Source organism: Eumetopias jubatus, unplaced genomic scaffold (genome assembly GCF_037043125.1).
Source record: "Eumetopias jubatus isolate StellerSeaLion01/CBP00866 unplaced genomic scaffold, mEumJub1_p1.0 scaffold_6, whole genome shotgun sequence".
Lineage (NCBI taxonomy): Eukaryota > Metazoa > Chordata > Mammalia > Carnivora > Otariidae > Eumetopias > Eumetopias jubatus.
In genome coordinates this window covers 70,562,950-70,579,374 of record NW_028274812.1, presented here as the reverse complement: position 1 = coordinate 70,579,374, position 16,425 = coordinate 70,562,950, and the positions used below count along the sequence as shown (strand labels likewise).

The 16,425-nt window shown below is 37.8% G+C and overlaps 1 protein-coding gene across 2 annotated transcripts in view; it reads right to left on the bottom strand.

Annotated features, from left to right (window-relative positions):
- Positions 1 to 2,224: 2,224 nt before the first annotated feature.
- RNGTT (RNA guanylyltransferase and 5'-phosphatase) overlaps positions 2,225 to 16,425 on the bottom strand; it is a 317,096-nt gene continuing 302,895 nt past the window's right edge. For both annotated transcript variants that reach the window (XM_028108105.2, XM_028108106.2), the window contains 2 exons: positions 6,307 to 6,430; positions 2,225 to 4,833 (listed from right to left, as the gene is read on the bottom strand). In XM_028108105.2, coding sequence (XP_027963906.1) covers positions 4,670 to 4,833; positions 6,307 to 6,430 — 288 coding nt within the window. In that variant the 3' untranslated portion in view covers positions 2,225 to 4,669. The remainder of the gene's footprint in view (positions 4,834 to 6,306; positions 6,431 to 16,425) is intronic.

Genomic DNA, 16,425 nt, shown 5'->3' with positions numbered 1-16,425 from the left:
ATTGGTGACTCTGGGGGTTTCAACTGTTGTCCAAGTCAAATGCTGTTTTTCTGTGTCGTATCTGGCTATGCTTATTTTTGTACCTTACACCGCTGAGGGTTTCATTCGGTCTGGGTGTTTTAAAACATTCACACAAATTCATTTTTCATCTGTTAACACCTTATATCTCAAGGGCACGATATAATCAACAATTTCGAGGTATACTCTGGTCACCTTTGCCCATGAAAATGACCTTTGGCTACAGAACCAGGGGCTGCTGCTTCCCTGGGGCTTTGCTTGCCCCTCCCCCCACTTATGAGCGCCTGGAATTTCACCTGTGCCATGATTCCCAGCACTGGACCACGAAAAACTTTTCACCAGTTTGAGCTGAAATGCAGAAGCAAAGGGACATGCCCTTTCTTCTAAATTAGGTTCTACTTCCTTTTGGGGGGTTAAGATTCCCTTTATTTTGCGGCGCCTGGGTGGCTCAGTGGGTTAAGCGCCTGCTTTCGGCTCAGGTCATGATCCCAGGATCCTGGGCTCGAGGCCTGCATCGGGCTCCCGGCTCAGCGGGGAGTCTGCTTCTTCCTCTCCCTCTACCCCTCCCTCCCACTTGTGCGTGTGTGCTCGCTCTCTCTCTGAAATAAATAAAATCTTTTTAAAAAGAGATTCTCTTTATGAAATAATGGCAACCTAATATTTCACAAAGCCCTTCCATGGCAAAATAGCTGGCAACCCCAGATGCTTGCGCTCATTTTTGGAAATGTAAAGTCTTCTTAGAAGCCTGGAAAGCCCCTGCTCTGAGGGCCCTCCACCACCACCCTGTTCATCTTGCACAGTGGTCACCTGATATCAGAGTCCGGGAGGAGGAGGGACACTTCTGGGTTAACCAAGTCTGACACCAACCTGCCAAAGCATCAGAGTTGACAGTTAACTATGCGACAATCAGAAAAATGTTGGCCCAGTGTGTAATTTAATCACATTTCTTCCTAATTATGTCTTTGGAATTTAGCATCTTAATGAGAATATTAAACTTCTTTCCATGGCCTCTGTGTCACTCACATTTAAATATTGTTAAATAAGTGGTTAAATAAGTCCCTAAAAATATATTTACTTTGCTGATCCCAACTTCATCTCCCTGTTTTGGAGAGGGGTGCTTGAAATTCTGTTAGCACCAAAGAAACAAACAGTTTGGGACCTCTGGCACCCAAGAAGCCCCCATGCTGGGACTGCAACATAACCTTTAGGAGTATTGAAAAATAAATTAGGCGTTGGGAGTCAGAAAGACCTATGTTTGGGTCTCAGCTCACAACTTACTAGCTACGTCACCTTGGGTTAATTATCTGTCCGAGTCTCAGGTTCCTCAACTACAAAATGAGGTCAATAACGGTACCTACCTGCACAGGGTGGTTGTGTTTAGGACAGTCTTGGTGCTTGGTAAATATTCAGTAATGGTAATATTGCCTTCATTGCGAACATGGGCTATTTACAAAGCACGAGCCTTCAAAAGAATCATGTTAGACTGAAATGGCTCTTTTTGATCATCTGGCTCGATCTCAGCATTTTATAGATGGAGACAGGTGTAGAGGGTGAGATCTACAGAGAACACAGAACCAAGGAGAGGCAGACCCTAGACTTGGTTTCTGGGGTTAGCCCAGGGTTTTCTCCACCACATTAGTCTTCCTCATCTGCAAGTATCTGGTTCTTGACTTTCAAGATCTTTTGGCTAGAAGGGACCATGCACATAGTTCCAAATGGTATCATTTAAAAATTAAAAATGGCAAATTCCATACTATAAAAAAATGCAGATAAACAAAAAAACTGACAGAGGTCATTACTTCATTATTTCAGAATATTTACTGCGGAAAGAATTAAATGAGTTAAAAATAATGTAACAGACTACTCATGTAATAGAGTACTAAGATGAGGTGGATGAACAGAAATATTGTAAGTATCATTTAAAGATGTGCTTTGTGCTTCCCCCCACTCCCCTACACTCCAAAAAGAAAAGGTGCAAACTACACCCCCCCATGTCAATCCAACTTTTTGATTTCTCAGGAAGAAAAACAGAGGATTTTCCAAGTCTTGATGCTAATTCTAGAATGCAACAAAACCAGATGGATTACGATGGGGTATGGCTGACAAGCAAGATAATGCCAGCAACAGAAAGGAACAGAAAATCATTAAAGAAAGGGACACAAAACAAAGCAGATACACTTTCTGTTATTTTAAATCAGTAGTTTTATTACAATACACACTGACACACAGAAAAGGAATGTCCTGACATTTTCTGAGCATTTCACGGAAAGCAAATGTAACCATCCAGGCAGTCGAGTCATCCACATCTTTTCCAAATTCAAAGTAAAAGCTTTTATATTTGATAACTCAGGAAAGCAAAGTTTTCTTATTCTTGTCTACGAAACTTCAGTGTCAGAAAATAGTTATTGTGAAGTGGGCTGAGAAGGAAGGGTTTCTTTCCTTCTTGCTGTCCCAGTTCCTGCCTCTCGAGTTTCCCCCTTGACCTTCTAGATGACTTTTTACGATACTGCAGATGATAGTGTGTTCAGGGGCCAAATGGGATCTACTTATTAGGCCAGCTATTATACTCCACTATAATTGAAAGGAAAGAACAAATTAAGAAAATTAAGTCCTGGAAAATGCACAAAGGCAAGGAAAAAATATCTGGGTGTATTAAAAATGAGATGCTCTTTTCACATAACTCATTTAAAAGGTTACAATTACCATAAACATTTAACTCCATTAAAGATCATTGGCAAAAACTAGCTCTTATACCTGCAAAAGGGCTCTGCATTTATACAGGCTCGGAAGAAAGCAACATACCACGTGAAATGAGTCACTAATCCTGGCGAAGCAGGCATCAGACTATTTGGAGTTGCATAGGTGTTTTTTTAGATCCATTTTGTACAAGACACTATGGAACCCTGACAAATTTCCACCTTTCAGCAGTCACTGTGGCAGTCAGGTGTTTTATTCCCTTTAGTGCCCAAACACACAAAAGCACTCCAGGAATGAAATACTAAACTGACATTCTGGGTACATTCACTACACGTTACATAACTTGGAAAGAACAAAGGAAAAAGCCCAAGCATGACTCTAGTATTTCACATAGAAAAGCACTGCAGGAGAAAACTCTGTTTAAAAACATTAAAACTCAGGTGAATATAAATACATTTTTGGTTAATCTGTGCTATAGCATATAGAAATCCTGTCAGATATTCAGTCTGCTGGGTAACTCATTTGCATTTTTCATGTCTGATTGTATTAGTAGAATATACACTGATGCATATACTGACATATATATATGCATATACATATATAAAATTCAGATCATGAAATTTTGTTTTAAATACACATACTTAAAACCTCTACCTCTAAAAATAAATACATTAGCCCCTAATAGGCTAATTCTCAGAGTTCCTTCACAAACCAATCAGAACACAGCTTCTCAACAATGGCAGATGACCAATCAGCTGCTCTTTAAATCCATTATCTATCAGTAAATGTTTTAAAATTCAGATGTATAACAGAAATAGCATCCCCAGCACAGAACACAGATAGAATTCTGGCTTTGAAAATAAATGTCTTGGCTTCCTTGATGTTTAGTTCTACTCTTTGCCTCTGCATTTATCTAGCAGTGGGAGAGCATTTTCTAGTGACAGCATTCTACTCCATTGGCACTACCTTCTAATCAAAGGAGTCGGCTGGCATTTCCTTTGCCGTTTTGTTCAAGGGAACTAATACGACATAGTTTGTATTTGATATCACTCCCATAATCACAGTGAGTTGTGTGTTTTAATGTAATTTACAATGTGCCAATACCACTGAGGTAAAGCAGAAGTAGCCCTGGCATTTTTAGAGGGGGGGAAAAAAAAAAAAAGAGTCTCCCAGGAGAACAACACATAAAAGGGACCTGGTGGTGTATATCTACGTTCTACGAAGTAACTCAAAACTACTGCCAGAATGGACACATTGGATATCTGATATTTTCATTCAAAGAAGAGAAACATGAAAACACTCAATATACTTCCTTTAGAAAGGATATAATTCACAAAAACGGGGCTTTCCTTTTTTACTTTTACATCTCAAAAAAAAAAACTTCTTAAAATGATATAAGCCAGACCAAGTTGTTTAATACAGTACAATACTTAACAACCTTGTCATTTGTTTTTGAATACAAGAAACTCAGAAATGTAGGAAATCCATGATAAATGATAGCAAGAATGTTTAATGCCATTGCCTAGATTTTTTTTAAAGGAAAATTTACCATAGTTGAAATACAGCTTCTAAAAAATACAGTTTTATGCGCTCACAGTTCCAGATTACTAACTTTATAAATTAAAGGTGAAAGTTATCCATATACAAACAAGGCCTCTTTTTCATTGATTTCAATCTCAATTAAACCTTTGGATATTTCAATCTTCAAATTCACAAGGTAAGGCTGAGTTTATCAGATATAAATAAAATGTCTAAAGTCCATGATGTATTGTAGCACTAAAGAAACAAATGCATCAAATATTTACAGGCTGGCTACAATACTTAAAAAAAAAAAAATCAAATGTGTATCAACATCAAGCCACACTCTTTTTCCAATTTCTCTGGCTGCAAAAATGGGGCAACAGCATTTTTTCTCACTCGTTTTTCCTCTCAATCCTTAAGTCAGAGGCAGGTCTTAGGTCAAAGGGCGAGGTCTTTTGGGAGGTGGTGGAGGCATGAGCTCTGTGTCAGGGTCCAGATGATGCTTTCGCTTCTGTCCTTGAGAAGCTGCCGCACATCTGTCGATGAACTCAAACAGCATCTCCTTGGTGACAGGGTTGGAGATGCTGTTGCACACAGCTGTGGACAAAGGGAGACACGTGTCTCACGTGAGGGTTAATTAAGGCAGCTGACTCACCACAGGGCGATGCGAAAGGGGAAAGGTTTTCATCCCAATATGCTAAACACTTCCAGTTCACCAACTGGGGTGACACGCTTCCCACAGTAAACGATTCTCCGCCCTCCCCTGCCACCAAAATGAGTGCTTTTCTGGTGGCTACTCTTTCTTGTACTGTTAATTTTAAACCAAAACTTTAAGTGTTGGAATTACAACCACACCTTCACTATGGTTTTCCACCTCTCCAAAACTCTTTTTATAGGATTTTAATGTTCCACAACTATAGTCTATACTCAACCAAAACTTCTCCAGAAAACGTGTGCTATCATCCTTCAGTCCCATCTGTCAGAAGGAAACTCCACCCTGTCATGACAGCACCAGCCACCGTTTCCACTGAACAGGGAGGTGCCATTGTAGCTGGCAGATCATACTATTTTATTTTAATAACCTGTTTAAGTAAGGTATTATAATAAAATTATGAATAAATACGGCACCTTTTCTTATTTGATCAAAATTGACAACCAGTCCTTTGAATTGTATTTATATATTTAGTTTGGGGGGAAAAAAGGACACTGGCTTAATTATTCCTATTTTCAAAGTTAACTCATCTTGTCCGAACACAGATGCTAGTTCCAACAGAACCTTAAATGTACAATAGTAACTTTCATAAACTGCAAAACCAAAACTGGCAATCTCTGTAGTTTCTCATAAGCTTATCACATACATAATCAGCATCATCACTGACTGAGCAGTCTAAAAGCACACGATTCTATTAACCTTTAATCTTAGTTTTTATCTGTTTTTTTTCTCAGCTTCACTAAAAATGCAATCCAGAGCAACTAGTTTACCTTATAAAATTAATTAATTTGTGTTGTTCTCCATGAAAGAAACTTACTATTCTGAATTCCCAAAGCATTTATATTATACCCAAAGAACTCTCTGAAGGATAGCATAGCAGGTTTCAGGAGGGTTTTTTTTGTTTTGTTTTGTTTTTTTAATGGTTTTCATTTACTTTGTTCTCCATTGTTTGTAAAGCTATTTTAGGAGCTGGAAATTACATTTTCCCCCTGCTAATTTTGTCTTTTACCATCTGGCAAACAATGGTTTTTATAGTTCTGAATAGATCTGAAATTATCATGGCTTTTGTTGTTGTTGTTGTTGTTCAACAAATTCAACTTGTATACAGCCCATTATCCTGCCCTTTACACTTCTCTTTTGAGTGCATGGGCACAAGCCCACAGGCCTAGAGACGGGAATCTACAAGCCAGCTGGAGTTGACAGTCACAGCCCCTTTCCCAGCCAGCAAGGACAGGGGTCCGAATGACCCTATGCCCCATCAAGCAGGACACCAAAGACAGCACATTTGATTCTAAAACCTTAACGTGCACTCGCTCTCTCTTTTAATGTAACAAACATTGGTAGGTTGTCATACTCACCCATGGCAGTGTTGTATGCATTAGGAAAACTTTTGTCTGTTCTCTGTCTCATGAAGACCCAGCTGTTATTCTCAAATTTGCATTCTATAATTTTGTTGTCATACTGTTTTAGCTCCTTTGTCACCTGTTTTAAAAGAGAATTGAGGAAAATATTTAAATCATTCGAAAGCCTTTTTGCTTCCACTATGTGACAGACACATTAGGGAATGCCAAAAACACCTCAGTAACTCTTCACGCAGAGCCTTTTGTCATCTGAAGTGTCTCATCAAGCCTAAGGATATGGTGTGCACTCCCTTGTACACATGCTCATTAATCCGACATTTTATAAACAGTCGTGAAAACAGCTGTCAATATATAGCAATTAAAAGAGGCTAAGCAGAAACCAGCCACTTCTGGGCCAAATGCAAATAGGTTACCCTAGGGACCAATGCCTTCAACATTTCTGCGTCCCTATGGCTTTCAGAAATTGAGGATGCTGCTTAGGTTCGTCAGCTTTCAGAAGGGTCTCACTGTCTGAATTCCTATGTCAAAACCTAAGAAGTTCCCTTTACTAGTTGAAAGAAAAAGTTACACACAAAAAGTAAACATTAGGACCAGATTCAGGTAATGCACATCCTAAGTATTTTACTTTTCAAGAAGTAACAGCTAATCCAAACTCTAATCTTTAGGTTAGTTACCCTTTCCATCTCCAAACTACTATGAACATACAGATGAAGCTACTTTAGATTTTAGTTTGGTTGGTTTTTTTGGCTACTTCACCTCAGATGATTGAATATGAATTACAACTTACTCTATCAAAGCTAATGAGTATCCATGGTAACCATAAAACCTTTTAAAAGATATTTCATCAGGCTGTGAGGATAGTTTTCATAAATAGGAACCTAAGCTTATCTTTGCAGTTTTCAAATCAAATGCCAGTCATGGTAATATTTTAATTCTGTCCTCATCTTTCACAGCTAACAACTTTTCCTCACAATATGGTAGATTGCAATCATTTAAACTTCATTAGTATTATTTGAAATGCTCTCATCTTTCTACCCACAGATTCAATACCACCTAGGAATATGAAGGGAAGTAAGTTTTTAAAAGATGCTTTCAATTCACAGATTAGGCAGTGCACATCAAATTATATTCCTTTTCCCTTAATGAGTATTGCCCTTGATTGGATTATTTGCATTTTCAACAAATCCAACAGGACCAATACATTCAGTGGCTCTGGAACAGACATGCCCAAAAAACTGATGTTCCACTTAGCAAACTTGTTAGAATTATTCTCAAATATTCATTATTCTAATCTCAATTCCCCTCCCTTTCTTCCTAAAGATCCACCTCCTTTTACTTTTGATACATTATCTATAGCCAAGTATTAGGCAACTCATTCAGCTAGGTAACCACATTTATCACGTGTAGGGTCTAACAGAGCTGAGTTTCTAAACCTTTCAGAGTCTCCATTTTATAATTCTAAAATGGGCAAAGGAGTTCTCAATTTACTGGGACACTGGAAGAATAATAAATGAAAGTACCTGGCACAGAGTGGCCAACCAGTAAAATTCTTAATTAAATATAAAATTAGGAAATAACATACTGCTTTCAAAAACAAAAAACACTTTATAAGTAAATTCACTAAAGAAACCAGGATGACATGGAAAGGTATGCTTTGAAAACAGGTGTCAAGAAAATTATATCATGTGTACTATACAAGACAGGCTTGTATCAACAACATGCAGTTGGTACTTTTACTGACCAGCAATTGTACTAAGTCTTTATCATATAGCTCATCATTCTTGTGTTCCTGGTTTCAGAATTGCTATAAATTATGTGCTGCTCGATCTGACTACAGCAATTAAGCAGCATTATTAAGTATCTGTGTATCTATTTGGGCATGCATTAACAGTAACTGGGAAACAGCTTTCTGAAAAATGCATGCATGCACTTGCCACTATACTAACTGAAATGTATGTCCATGTTCAAGAACAATTCATTGTTCTTTATTGATCACATCAGTTATATTCCCAAGGTAGATACACTGCAAGGTACTCATTTGGTTCAGCAGTAAAATATACTTAACTGACAGAAATAATACTTCTCATATGTGCACAAACTAAAGACAGCTGTCACTAATGATCAGATCAAGAGAATGAGGAAAACTCATTCTACAAGGGAGGAGTTTAATTTTAGTATCCAAATTCTAAATCTATGACAATAACCATCCTCAGCCAATTATGTATTATTATTTACTAAAACAAGACCCTGTTAGGCCTTCTATAATCAACTCTGTTACTCTAGTTTGAGCTAATAAGAGCTTGAAAGTAATAAGAAAATATTTATAAATCAGGATTTCAAATCTCTACTAATAATTATATTGAATTAATGAATTTTACTGTTTTTTTAAAAAGAGCAATCAATATACAATGTATTTTATATTGAAAAATATTTTGTTCATGTATCCATCTTGTTCAGCACCACACTCTTTATACTGTTTGAATCTACCAATAAAATGAGGTTAAGAGACAGTCCAATGAAACTGGATCTAGTATCTCTGGAGGTGTTTTTTTGTTTTTGTTTTTTTTTTTAAGAGAGGGAGAGACAGAGACAAAGAGAAGGGAGTGTGGAAGTGCAGAGGGAGATAGAGAATCTTAAGCAGGCTCCACGCCCAGCACAGAGCCTGATACGGGGCTCTATCTCACAACTCTGAGATCATGCCCTGAGTTGAAATCAACTGCGCCACCCAGGTGCCCCTAATGTCTCTGGAGATTTTAAATTAGCAGCTCAACAATAATACCTGCAACAAAGAGCCCACAGTAGAGTCAGGTACAATCACAGGTGCTGCACTCTTGCATTATTCTTACAGAATACTTTCTATAACTTAAGTGCTAGGCAAATACCTACACTTCCAAGTCACAAAAGGCAAACCATCAGTGTTGGGGGAACTGACCTATACTGAGCAGGCAAAGTTGCATTTCTATTTCTAGGAGTGGGATAAAACTCTAAAACTTGCTGTCCCTGTTTCGGGAGAGCTGTTTTTGCTATAAAGAGCTCATCCTCGGGCGCCTGGATGGCTCAGTAGGTTAAGTTTCCAACTCTTGCTTTTGGCTCAGGTCTTGACCTCAGAGTCATGAGAGCAAGCCCTGTGTTGGGCTCTGCACTCAGCAGGGCATCTGCTTGTCCCTCTCACTCTGCTTCTCCCCACACTTGTGCTCCCTCTCTCTTCCATAAATAAATAATAAATAAATAAAATCTTAAAAAAAAAAAAAAGCCCATCTTTTTCTTCTAGAGAGACTACACAAAGGCTTGAGGGGAGGAGGAGTTCTCCGAATTATTTGCTCTGGAGACACTTTAAAATAACAAATATCCTTAGACTGAGAAAGCCATCAGTGAGTCGTAGTGATTCTATTTTTAACTTTTAATTTTGAAATAATTTTAGATTTACAGAAAAGCTGTGTATAGATGGTATAGAGAGTTCTAGTATTCCTGTCACCCAGCTTCTCCTAATGTTCACATTTTATGTAGTATGGTGCATTTATCAACTAAAAGAAATTCACACTGTTGCAACACAATTAACTGAACTGCAGACTATTCAGACTTCAGTTTTTCCACTAATGTCTTTATCTGTTCCAAGATTCCATCTAAGAAACCACACTGCATTTAGTCATCATATCTCCTTAGTTTCCTCTGATCTGTGACAGTTTCTCAGACCTTCCTTGACACTTTTGGAAGACTACTAGTCAGATATTTGCAGAATGTTCCTCAAGTTGGAATTTTCTGATGTTTTCTCATGACTGGACCAAGGTTTGGATTTGGGGGACAAATACCAAGAGGTGAAGTGCCTTTCTCGTGTAATATCTGGGGGGGGTGATATCATGACTTATTACTGGTGATGCTAACCTTGAGCACTTCGTTAAGATGGTGTGTGCCACGTTTCACTACTGTAAAGTTACTACTATCGGTTAGTTACGAGTCACTATGAACAAACAGCCCCACTCAAGAAGGGAAGTAAACTCCACTTCCTGGAAGGAAGAGTAAAGTTGTGGACATTTATTATAAACCACCACAGACATTACTAAGTTTCTTGAGAGAGATATTTTGAGACTATACAAATACCCTGTTTCTCCTTAAAGTTTTGCTCATTAATTTTAGCATGCCTCCATGAATCTTGCCTGCAGCAATTATTCCTGTGGTGTTCTGCGGGGGTTTTCTCTTTTCTCCATCCCTTCTACATTTATTATCTGGACTTTTTCTGTAAGGAACACTTGTCCCACTTCCCTCATTTATTTATTTGCTTATTTGTATCAGTATGAACTCATGGATATTTATTTTATTCTTTGGTTTATAATAAAATACTACTGTCATTTATTTTGTTGGTCAAATTGTTCCAGTTTTGGCACTGGGAATTCTCTTGGATTGGCTCCTGTGTCCTTTTAATTTGCTTCCATTTTTACTTACTTACTTACTTATTTTCAGCATTTCCTTTCTGGCAATTCAAGAGCCTACTCTCCAGGCTCATCTTTGTATTTTCTCTGGCCCAGCCCTAGAATCAGTCATGAGGTCCTCTATCAGCATTTTATAAGAACAACATCCCTCCCCAACAGTCCAGGAGGCTATGCTAAGAAAGTACTGTCACCACCTGTTCAGGTCAGAATTTAAAAGTATTATTGAGGGAAGGAGAGAGAGAGAGAACGACAATGAGACTCTAAAGATGAATATACATTTTACTTAGAAGTTTCCATGCCATCTTTTGTGAACTGCTCTCTTGAGCTAAACTAAGTTGGCCATTTTTTCATTTTGAAGTTAATTCTACTCTTTGATAATTCAAGTTCTACCTCTATAGAGTGACAGAAGGTAAATTTTAAAAACATATCTTAAGTAGATGAAACAAAAATCTTATTTTCATGTAAATAACTTCCATTTCTAGTACTTATAAAGGCACAGAAAATAAGATAAGTCAGAAATGAAATGGAATTGGGACACCTGGGTGGCTCAGTTGTAAGCGTCTGCCTTCGGCTCAGGTCATGATCCCACAGTCCTGGGATCGAGTCCCACATCGGGCTCCTTGCTTGGCAGAGAGCCTGCTTCTCCCTCTACCTGCTCTGCCTGCCGCTCCCCCTGCTTGTGCTTTCTCTCTCTGACAAAAAAATAAATAAAATCTTTAAAAAAAAAAAAAAAGAAATGAAATGGAATTATAAAAGTTTTCCTGTGGTGTCAGAACAATACAAATAGCTTAAATCTGAATTATTAGATAATCTTTTAGAAATACTACATTATGGTAGGGCCTTGATATATTACTTTTAGAAAGCGCATCCACTACTGGAGAGAGTAAAACAGTTGACAAATTACCCTCCTAAAAAAAAATGTTACACCTACCACTACTATTATTTATAAATAACATACTTTGTATTTGCTAGGCTGGAAACAGAGCAGCAGGAAGTCTCTCCCTCGGGAATGGTGGGGGTCTTCAAGCCCTTCAATCAGGCGTTCAATTAATCAAAGAGGCCAATAAAAAGAAGGCAGCTAGAACTCTGCCTTATTTATCCTAAAGGTCATTACAGACAACTCACAACTCCAGGGTATGAAATACCCACTAAACTATGGATTATTACCTTCCAGTGAAGTCAGAGTTAGTTAAGAGTTCTTACTCAAAATATAACAAATCTTCATATAGAATAACAGACATACAGATAAAACAATGATATGCTGGCAATGGTTATTGGTGGATGGCAGAATTAGGAATGACTTTCACCTGTGTCATGCTGTATTTTCCACACTTTCTATGTTATATGTGCTTAACTTTCACATTTTTAATAATGAAAGATTCCTTAAACAACTATTTCATAAAAGAAAATAAATACCCAGTTGGTTTTTAATGCAGTGGTACAGAAAAATAAGAAGAGATAAAACATTTATAGAAAACAAAGTCTTGGAATCAGGCCCCAAGATCACAGTTCCCAAACTGTGCAATGAGGTATCCTCGTGTGCTGCAACAAACTCATACAGATACTGTGGGATACTTTAAACTTTTGGGGTAACAGTGGCACGTGTTGCACACCATGCAAACTATTAGTTGGAGGAAGTTCACAATTTCAATATGAGATTCCTTGAGATGACATTATACCTTTGCAAAGCTGAGTTTTGGGTAATTACTGTGGTAAAAACCAAGTACCACAAAAATCAGTGTGGAAAATAAAAGAAGTTGGTGGGGTATAATCTGACTCCAAGGTTTGAGAAGTTATGCAATCCTTAACTGGTGCTAAGTTGTTAAAATCTAGATACTTATTAAACTGTTTGGCTCCGTCCTTTCAATCAATGAAGGTGTTAGATATTTCTTTTGGCTTAGAGATGCTGTGTATGAGGCAAAATGAACCAAGAAAGTTTCATAGCCTCTACCCTAAGTCCTTTTCATTCATTTCATTCATTTATCCTTCCCCAGATCCTAGTCTCTAAAGCCACATGTAAGCTTGTATCTAGCACTTAGTGGAAACCAACCGGAGTAGTGAACAACTTTGCCTGTGGTGAAGAATATAGATCATGGTGGAGAATGAGAATTTCTATCAAGTTAATCTCATTGGTTTTGATCTAGATCACTAAAATATGTATTCCCCATTGATCTCCCCATTGTCAGCACAGTACCCAGTCCCAGAGAGATCCTCAGAGAGGATGTTAACCAAATTCAAGAGAATTGTGAGCTTCAGCTTATCAAACCAGTTTGTACTGTTTGATGGCTGGTTAAGTAAAGTAAACCAGTACTATCTCCAGCCTTTCTTTGCCTCTTTCCTCCTTTCTACCTTTTCTTTCTTTCCCCCAAAACAAAACAAAAGGTTTTAGGGTTTTAATATCCTCAGTTTGTTGTCTGAATAAACAGTGCATTTGTACTTTCTGTTTCTGGGTGCCTGACATGGAGGCGAGACATCCATTTGCCATCACAGTATTAAAAGCAGCACTTCTATATATAAGACTGATGAATCACAGACCTGTACCCCTGAAACAAATAATATATGTTAATTAATTGAATTTAAATAAATTAAAAGTAAATAAATAAAAGCAGCACTTCTGCTTTTGACAGTAAAGAACAAGTAGAGAAAAAAAAAAAAGAACAAGTAGAGAAAGTGAAAGATATCTTTGTCTCCCCCTGTCCCGCCCACTGGTCAAGCAACATCAACTATTTCTAGAACTATGTGACTCATTTTATATAAATGAATATTAACAATTTATTCATTGAGCTCTTAGCATGTACCAAACATTATAAACTTGTGACCCATACATATAATCTCACTTAATTAGCACCACAATCTTGTAAGGTAGGAATTATATTACTGCTCTTCAACAGGTATGGAGTCCAAAGTTTAGAGTAGTTAAATATCCTGCCCAAAGTCACAGATCTAGAAAATGGAACAGCCAAGTCTCAAATACAGGTCTCCCTGTCCAATGCCACAATGCCATTTCATATCCCACCAGCTATTACAAAGCCTGGCACTCCATGGACAATAAATGCAGAATGAAACAAATAAGGTTATTTCCCTGCTTGGAATGTGGCTGAAATTGGGTATAGAAACCTTTTCACATGTAAGTTTAAAAGTCAGTCATATGAAAACACAAACACATTGGACCTAACGCGGCACCAACAATGCTCTGTAGATCCATCCTTCCTACCATCTGACAAGGACTATTGAGCAGCCATGTGTCAGGCACAGAGTTGTAGACTGGTGATACAGACACAGTCCCCGTCCTCTGGAATGTATAGTCTAGTAAAGAGTCAAGGGACAAATTACAAATTATGATAAGAGCTATGAAGAAAACAGATATGCAACAGAAACTAATGCCGGGAGAAAGCTATCTGGTTTTAGGTGCGGTAGTTTGAGGAGATGATATTTAAGTTGAGATTTACAATATGACAAGAAGCTGGTTTATGGAAAGAAGGAAGGACAGGGAAAGAAGGAGAAAGAGAGAGAGGGGAACAAATGAGAGCAGGTGGGGGGAAAGGGGAGTCACATACGTCAGGCAGTGATTAACAGTATGTCCAAAGGTCTGAGGTGAAAAAAAATCTTAAGATCTTGGCATGCTGAAGGAACTGAATAAATAAAGAATGTTCTCTGCAAGCCTTTAAAGAGGGTTCCACATAAGTCTGACTCATTCCCAAACTCTTCCTCTCATATGGTATACCCTATATATACCCTTTTATATCATATATATATAGAGAGAGGGTCCAGCTGCCTACTTGACATCTTTATTTGAAATTCCCATAGACTTCTCAAACCTGACATATTCAAAATTCAACTCATCTTCCCCCAAATGTACTTCTCTAACTCAATATACGGGAACTCCATTCACCCAGTGCCACATGACAGAAACCTTGGTGCCCTCCTGATTCCTTTGCCCTTTTATTTCCCCTCATATTTAATTCATTTCCAGGGTCTATCAATTCTACCTCCAAAATATATTCTACATATGTCCATTTGTCCCCTCTGTCTTTCAGATTCCTACAACAGGCTCTTCTACATTTTCCCCAGCCCATCAATTTTTACAGTGCAGCCAGACTGGCCTTTGAAAAATGCAAATCCAATCAAGTCATACCCTTGCTTCAAACACAAATAAAAGACATATAGGTTGGGAAGGGAGAAATAAGACGGTCTCTATTCACAGAAGACATGATAACTTACATAGAAGAAATCTATAAAGATGCTCCTAGAACTAGTAACTCTCACAAAGTTGTAGAATACAAGGTTAATATACTAAAACCAATTGTACTTCTACATTTTAGCAATGAACAGTTAGAAATTTAAAATTTAAATGGTATCATTTATAATAACTTTCAAAAATGTGAAATACTTAAGTATGAATAAAAAAACATGCAGGATCGATATGCTGACAATTATAAAACACCAATAAAAGAAAAAAATCAAGGAGGACCTAAACAAATGGAAAGATACACCATCCTCATGAATTGGAAGATTCAATATTGTTAAGGGACTGTTATCATTCCCAAATGATCTACAGATTCAACATAATCACAAGCAAAATGCCAAAAGAACTTTTATAGATATCAACAACCTGATCTAAAGTTTCTATGGAAAGCCAAGGAAATCAGAACATCCCAAACAGAAAGAACAATGTTAGAGAATTGACACTGACTTCAAGACTGAGTATAAGCACAGTAATCAAGACAACGTGGTATTGGTGAGCAGAGAGACACAAAGGTAAGTGGAACAGAAGAGAGTCCAGAAGTGGATCCATAATCACAAGGTCAACTGATATTTGACAGTTGCAAAGGCAATTCAATGAAGAAAGGATGTCTTTTTAACAAATGGTGCTGGAGCAAATTACACACCCCTATGCAAAATAATGTACCTCAACACAAATATTTCACTTTACACAAAAATTAACTCAAAATGGGAAATATACCTAAACATGAAACCTAACACTATAAAATTTCTTAAATAAAAAACAGAAGAAAATCTTTGTGACATAGGGTTAGGCAAAATTTCTTAGAAACAACACCAAAAACATGATCTATAAAACAAAAGTTGATAAATTTTAAAATTTATGCTCTGTGAATGAAATTTATTTCAAAATTTATTGCTAAGTGAATGAAAAGGCAAGACCCAGATGAGGATAAAATATTTGCAAATCACATATCTGACAAAGGATTTGTATCCAGAATACATAAAGAACTCTTTTTGTTTTCTTAAGATTTTATTTTTTTAGAGAGAGAGAGACAGCAAAAGAGGAAACAAAGGAAGGGGGAGAGGGAGAAGCAGGCTTCCCGCTGAGCAGGGAGCCTGATGTGGGGCTCGATCCCAGGACCCTGGGATCATGACCTGAGCTGAAGGCAGATGCTTAACTGACTGAGCCACCCAGGTGCCCCTAAGCATCTAACTCTTGATTTCAGCTCAGGTCATGATCTCGGGGTCCTGAGACTGAGCCCCACAGTGGAGTCCACGCTGAGCACAGAACCTACCTAAGATTTTCTCTCTACCTCTCCCTCTGCAGCCCCCCACCTCATGCACACTCTCTCTTAAAAAAAAAAAAAAAAAAAAAATCAATCAACATGGGCAAACAACCTGAACAGACACTTCACTAAGGAAGATATATGGATGGCAGATAAGCACATGAAAATATGCCCAACAC